At 36.2% G+C, this 7,323-nt stretch overlaps 1 protein-coding gene across 9 annotated transcripts; it reads left to right on the forward strand.

Moving 5' to 3' along the window:
• The first annotated feature begins 1,842 nt into the window (after window positions 1–1,842).
• Window positions 1,843–5,622, forward strand: LOC109244343 (uncharacterized protein At5g64816-like). Of its 9 annotated transcripts, XM_019411416.1 has the most exons (4): window positions 1,843–2,017; window positions 3,134–3,177; window positions 4,732–5,129; window positions 5,210–5,622. In XM_019411416.1, exons 3-4 carry the CDS (start codon window positions 4,787–4,789, stop codon window positions 5,305–5,307), a joined length of 441 nt encoding a protein of 146 aa, XP_019266961.1. In that variant the 5' UTR covers window positions 1,843–2,017; window positions 3,134–3,177; window positions 4,732–4,786; the 3' UTR covers window positions 5,308–5,622. The 9 variants fall into 9 exon arrangements, with proteins under 9 accessions (XP_019266961.1, XP_019266962.1, XP_019266963.1 ...); XM_019411417.1 differs by lacking the exon at window positions 3,134–3,177 and having other exon boundaries at window positions 1,843–2,061; XM_019411418.1 differs by lacking the exon at window positions 3,134–3,177 and having other exon boundaries at window positions 1,843–2,061; window positions 4,736–5,129.
• Window positions 5,623–7,323: the final 1,701 nt, after the last annotated feature.

Raw genomic sequence — 7,323 nt, forward strand, 5'->3', positions numbered from 1 at the left:
CCATCCCACGTGTTAGATTTCAGCACTGTCCAGTTGGACAAGGACTTGTCTTATGAGGAGGAGCCGGTACTATTCTAGACTGCAGATTCGTCAGTTGAGATCGAAGAGTTTTCCTTCTGTTCGTGTTTCAGTGGAGAGGTCAGCCTCCTGAGGCATCGACCTGGGAGTCCATTTAGTACTCCATTGAAGTTTTCTACAAGCAGTTGATGCAGGCGGGTTGCAAGGAAACTCAATGAAATGACTTGTAGCAGCTTCTTGGTTTGATGAGATTAATTTAAATCGATCTGGAATAGTGGTGGGATAATATTCTCTACAAATTCAACTTTTAAGAAGATGAGTATAACAAGATTGGAATGCAGAGACTCGAATATTTGAAACAGGTTTTCATAAGGGGGAGAATAAACGCGATGCACTCTTTTTTCCTTACTAAGATTTTTTCTATGGGATTTTCCGTACAGGTTTTTAATGAGGCACCTAGCAGTGCGTATTACGAAATATGTGTTACTCTTTTTCCTTCTAGAATTTTTTTTCCAAGGATTTTCCTAGTAAGATTTGAATAGAGCACACTATCTTTTTAATGAACATCCAAGGGGGGAGTGTTATAAATTATATATTATATTATGGATGTTCATTTAGTACTCCCATTGTAAATAAGCTTCCCAAAGAAGCTTATCCATATGGACTCCACCGTAAATATGTTTATCTATTTAGTACTCTATTGGAAATAAGCATCCTGAAGAAGCTTTATCACTTCTGTACTCAGTTATGGATAAACAATTACCCCCGGTAGAAGATTATCCATACCGGGTACAATAAGCTTATCCTTTCGATACTCCGTTATAGATAAACATTACCCCCGGTAGAAGATTATCCATACCGGGTACAATAAGCTTATCCTTTCGATAGTCCGTTATGGATAAATATTACCCCCGGTAGAAGATTATCCATACCGGGTACAATAAGCTTATCCTTTCGATAGTCCATTATGGATAAACATTACCCCCGGTAGAAGATTATCCATACCTGGTACAATAAGCTTATCCTTTCGGTACTCCGTTATGGATAAACATTATCCCCAGTTGAAGATTATCTATATATGGTACAGTAGCAGCTTACACATCAGCTTGCTTTCTTCTATGAATAGAGGAGATTTTAGTTTTATTACATGAATTTGAAGTTGAATAATAAATATATATCTCTCTCTCTCTCTCTCTACTTGTCTTTGGTTTCTTTAACTTAAGTTCTTTATTTATAACAATACATTAATTTATATAATATAGTAAACAATACNCAAATACATAATTTTATATAATATGTAAACAATACAATACAATACAATACATAATTTTATGTTAAAATTATTTTTTATTATAAAGTAAATCAATTAAACTCTCAATTATCCCAAAAAATTCTAAAGCTAGGGATATTATCCTTTTAGGGCTCGTTTGCTGCGAGGGATAAGGGATAAATAATTCTAGGATTAAATTTGAGATGAGTTTATCCCATGTTTGGTTAGAATAATATAATTAATTTCGGGATTAGTTATTCCGAGATTGTAGTATTCTTTTTATCGAGGGTGCGATAGCTAATCCCGAAATAATTAATCATGGGATAACTTATTTTCCAACCAAACAAACCCTTAAAAATTATCCCATGATTAATTATCCGAAATTAGTTATCCACCTTCCATAGGGATACAAAAACACTATGATCTCGGGATTACAATCCGGGGATAACTAATCCCGGGGTTAGTATACCACAATTTTATCTCCACCAAACATGGGATAAATTCATCTCAAATTTAATTACGAGAGTAATTACCCCTTATCTCTCACACCGAACGCGCCCTTAAGCAACCCCGAGCACCTTGGAGTTAAACACCATAAGGGGTTGTCAATTTACAGTTTCTATAAGAGGCCGTCTCCAATTTTCGTGCAGGGTACAAAAGGTAAAACATTAGAGCTATTACTAACTCACGGATTATCACTTGTGACAGCCGGCAAGGAGTTAAATTCAGGTTTTCTAGCAATTTCCTTAGCTGATTAATCCGTTTATTTGGCAGTATGTGCTTGCTTCTCCATCCCCTCTAAATATTAAGTTTTTGTTTTCTGAATAATATGTGAAATTCTTTCAATTTGGCATGTTATTGATGTTCTATGACATATATTTATATATATCTTCCTTTGGGCAACTGCATTTGCACATAATTTGTCCTTTTGACATATTTTTTTGGCATCTGATGTTATGTATTCAAATTCTTGGAAGGTGATTGATGAACCCGTTATTTACCTGTATCAAATTCAAGGCTTTAGCTTCTGTTCTTCTTTATCCATTAGGATAGTACACGTTTGACCAGTCTCTTCAACTAATTCTTTAGTTTACTTTACCTGGAGACTGGATGTGAATACAGGATTTTAAGTCAGTGGGTACAGAATACAAGAACCCATTACTCCTTTTCGTGGCTGTGGGCACAAACTTAGCAATAATGTACATTTTCCAAATTATTCTGTTGTCTGTATACATAGTTCGAACTGAAGGCACTCGCTGCTAAAACCTTGCATTTGGCCATAGTGGAGATCTGCCTGCAGCTTTCTTTAATCTATCTACATCTGGCCCGTTTCCAAGGACACAATTTTACCACTTTGAACAAGATGGTAACGATGAACAAATGGATTGATATGATTCACTGCACCTTCAAGGAACTGGATGGTACGATTTGGTCTAGAATGGAATTAGTATGATTCGTTTCAAAACATTGGATTCTTCTTGGAAGGCGAAATGCGTTTTGAGTTTCTTACTAAAGAATGGGTTTGCTCTTGGGCAACTGTACGAGCTTGAAGTAGTTGAGGCTTAGTATATGTTGTAAGCATTTTGGCAGGCTAAAAATTTAGTTTGAAGTTCAAAGATCAAGCAACATCAGACAACTTCTAGAGGATCGCTAAATGGCCTTTTCTTAATTTTTTACAGTGGTAGTGTTTGGGTCAACTTATGTAACTCGCCACTAGCACATGTATATGGGTAACTCTATTTACCAAGATCTAGACAGATGGAAAAAAGTTACTTAGCTCTTTTCTGCTTTTATTGGAATTTGAACTCTGGTCTCCTATGGTAAATCTCCGGTTTCAACCTGCAGGTGCAGAATGCTATAAGCTATCCAATGCCAGTGATTTCATAAAGGTATCAGAAGTTGAAGATTACACAGTCATGGAGATGTTTATTATTTGTGTTGGACGTCCTGAACCTTATTTGGGAACTAAAAGTGTCCTGAAGAAGATGAATCTATGCCTCCTCCCTATCCTGTAGGGAGAAAAAAGGGAGAGATAATAATAATAAAAGGAAAAGATCTGGAGAACTATTTTTTGGACACTTCCAAATTTTGCATTTTCTATGAGTAAGTTCTATGAGTTGAACTGGTATAGTTTATTCGTAATGTTTGAGGACAAGATGAGTCAAATAGGACTCTATGTCTATTCTAATGCTTCACTAAGTAAAAGGAATTTGCTTTTTTCAATAATTCATGGAATCATTAGTAAGCAATGAACAAGCTCTAAAGGAATGTGACTGTACGAGCGCTTAGACACCATTACTTCATATCTATTGATGTTAAAAGGAATAGTCACATTCTTTAAGAAGCTCAAGAAGATCATAAAGCGTGAGTGCAGCTTAGTCTATAGCATGCTGGTTTAGAGATATTTGGCAAGGAAAGGTTGAAGTAAGTCTGGTCCGTCAGGAAAGCTCCAATTTCTTATTTGACTGAGGTGGAAAAGCCATTGGATTTAAAAGAATGCTGCGAAGATTGCAGCAAAAAAATCTTTTGTAAGTTGACGTTTAGCATCAATTTTGGAGGATGAGAAAGGCACCTTATGTTTATGGTGATTTGTAGAAAGTAAAGGTCATTCTTTAGATTGAATTGTTCAATTTCAATATTTTAGTTCCATAAGTCGCAAATTGCCTTTATTGGAGCCCTTTTTATAACAGGTCCTTCTTGAGTATAGGGGTGGCCAGGGTAGTTAGTATTACATGAGCAAAGTGTTGAAGGGTATGCAAATAGCTAGCAAGTAGGACTAGTGCAACAGAAACATTTTGTTTTTTGCTGAGCTAACTTTGTCATCAGAAAATTGGTATTGATTAGCAAGAATTACTCAAATTCATTTGGCCAATATGATTTATATTCTGTATGATAAATGATGGAACAATAGGTAGTAGAATAGCTGCTTCAACAATAGCAATGGTTGTTATTCGTTGTTTCACCCAATTTCAGCTAATATTGCTTAGCTAGTTTTTGTGCTCTCTATGTTCGTCAAGTCTAGCATAACGGCTAAAGAGACTCATAGGGGCCATCCATTTTGCTGCCAACTTCCGCTTTAGAGAGCTCATGTTACCACCAGTGAAACAAAAAGAAGGCAAACAAATGTTTTCCCTTCTCTTGCCTTCTTTTTCATCAAAAAGTTGCAATCACTGACTAAAGGTATGAATCAATTGTAAGGGGGGTATAAATAATATGTTCATGTTCTTCACTTAGCTAAAGCATAAGAGGAACCCATAATGTATATTTCCCCTTATTTCCTTAACGTATCCTAATTTCCAGGTTGAGCCAAAAGATCTCGATCGTGTTGGATATATGGATGCATTTGTTGCGTTAATATTTTGTTTTGTTTTATGCTAAGTTCTTTTTTTTTTTTTTTTGCTGTTATGCTAATTCTTGCTTTATGCACGTGTGTGTCTAATAAGGTAGTCAAGGCGAAGGTTGAAGATTCGAAGGCTAAATATTCTCCAGGTAGAAGTAATGGTGGAATGGTGGTGGTCTTTAGTTGGAGCTGCTGTGCCAGCTGTAGTGGCAGGTCAAGCTTTCAGGATGAAAAAGAGGAGAGATGAGGAGGAGAGGTTGAAGAGGGCGAGAGGCCGTGAGAAGAACTCTGATGATATATTTGTCTGTGAAAGAGTGTGTACTTCAAAAAGGATGCTCAAGAAGGTTGGTGCATTTTCTAAAGACCCGACACCCGATACTTGCGTTACCGTTTGTGGTGTTTCCGAGCTTGATGCTTGTGCTGATGCGTGTGCTCGGACTGTTTGTGTTAATCAGCATCAAGTGCCTAACTGGAATGATATCTGTCTTAAGAGGTGTCAAAGTGAGTGTCTTAGGCTCTCACAATCTTCTGTAGTGTCTTCTTAGCGCACTGCTCTAACATTTTGCTTTTATCATTTCAAGAATTCTGGGCTATTGACGATCTTCTAAAGCTCATGAATATTATTTTTGCAATATGCATCAAGATATTTGATATTGGTAGCTTGTGCGTTGAAGACTAAAATTACGCCGGAGACTTGATTGCCAGAACCACCACAATCCATTAGATTTTGAGATTGAACCTATTATATTTTTAAAGTTATGGGTTCATATACTATTTATTGTAATTTTAGATTTTTTTGACACATATGCTTATATGTACTGCAGATATAAAGTAGTGGATTTAGATAAACCCGCTACCCGAAAGCTGCATCCGCCCCTGTTTGTTGGGGTTATTGGGGGTGGGGTTATTGGAATTCTAGATACATCATGTATGTAATCTGAAGCAAAAAGGTTTTCTTTTTTCACGTAATTTTGTTACATCACTCAATTGACTATCCCTCCCTTTCGAATTATTTAGGTATTGTTATATGAATGTTGTGTTTCATTCCACTTTGTTCAAGTCCATTTCATTCTAATACCGAATAATTTCTTATAAGTTATAACTACATGTTCGCTATATATCTCGTACTTTTATCTCTGTATGACATCCCTTCAAAATAATTAATCATAGTACACGTGCACTGGAATAATTGAGCAAACTGACTTGGATATCATCGTTTAGAAAGAATGCATGGAAGTGTTAGGCATTGATATAAACCAGCATAACACTTGCATTAATCAGCCAACTAGCCATATCGAAATCAGAATAGGAAAGGATGGATTTTAATCATAGTCCTATTAGCTGAGTAGGGTGAAGTGCAGATTTGCCAAAGTTTGAGTTATCTTCATCTCTTTGAGCAATACACTCCTTTCCCCATTACTTTACAAAAGGAGATCATGATCCCTTCGAGAGAGAAGCCATCCTCATGATAGTGGTGAAAGAAATAGCCAAATTTAGTCCAACCTGCTCATTGGACACCTCTAATACAAGTGTGACACAGAAAAACTCGTATTGAAGTTTAAAGATCAGGCGAATCCATGAATGCTACAAAGGCGATGCAATGGCTGTTTAACCAAAAATTGGGATTTCGGTCAAAGCTTATTTTAGAAAAACTTAGGTTACTGAATCAAGTAGAAATAGGAATAATTGATGTAAATAATAGCTGAATAAAAAGCAAAGTAAATCAGTATATTCCAGTAGTATTTCGTATCATTACAAATGTTTATTCCTCACCTTTTATAGCTATTTCTAAGTAATACATTTTTCTCCTTTCATAATGGAGTCGTTATGGACAATTAATGACATTTAATGTAACGTTATAATTGGCAATCATAACTGATTTAATACAGATTTTGTAACGTTTTCTGTAATTAATGCCTATTAATTTTCAATAATACGTATCTATACCCCTTTTGCTATTTAGGTTCATTCTTCTGATGCCTCTTTAGAATATCAAGAGGTTCGAGCACCTATCCCTTTTGGCTTTCTTGGATTTTTTGCCCGTGCCTGCTAAAGCTCGTGCCTCTTCATCTATTCTTCGCCAACTGACATTCCTTTGCCAATCCACGTGTCATTACATGTCACCACATAATTAATTCGATATATTAATTTAATTCATCCCAATACAGATAGTCCCTCCACTTGCCATTTATTCATCAATAGAATATTTGGAAAGTGGATCTCATTAAAGCGGAAATTTTTGCCGCCATTATACCTTCTCTGGAACTGATGCTTTATGTGTCACTTCCATTTAATGCTCGTGACGCGTGGCATCTTCTGATTGGTTCTGCAAATTATCAGCATCTTTTAGGGCTTTTTTGCGGCTTCACCAATTACGAAGCGACAACTTCCATCATGACATTTCCATCATTACACCTTTTCTTTGACGGTTGCTTCTGAGTATAAATATAGCTTTTGTCTTTGTCTTTCTCATAAAAAGTTTCATATTTTAGAATATTCATTCTTATTTTCTTCTTCCTCATACTGCCATGTATTCTTCAAACCCTAACCCTCGAAGAGTCCCCATTGTTGATAATCTTCCTCTTGCTCCCGTTAGAAGTAGAAGAGGAGGAAGATTGCGTAGTTTAGGGTCTTCATCTGTAAGGGGTGTTTCTATCCCTTCAGTGAGTTCCCCCCTTCTAGAACTAGGGGTTCT

The sequence above is a fragment of the Nicotiana attenuata genome, unplaced genomic scaffold (genome assembly GCF_001879085.1).
Source record: "Nicotiana attenuata strain UT unplaced genomic scaffold, NIATTr2, whole genome shotgun sequence".
NCBI lineage: Eukaryota > Viridiplantae > Streptophyta > Magnoliopsida > Solanales > Solanaceae > Nicotiana > Nicotiana attenuata.

Bases quoted from the DNA above. Each gene is read 5' to 3' on its own strand.
- LOC109244343 (XM_019411417.1), top strand. From the start codon at position 4,787: ATGGTGGAATGGTGGTGGTCTTTAGTTGGAGCTGCTGTGCCAGCTGTA. The intron at 5,130-5,209 runs GTGAGTGTCTTA...TATCATTTCAAG, and splicing joins CTGTCTTAAGAGGTGTCAAA to AATTCTGGGCTATTGACGAT.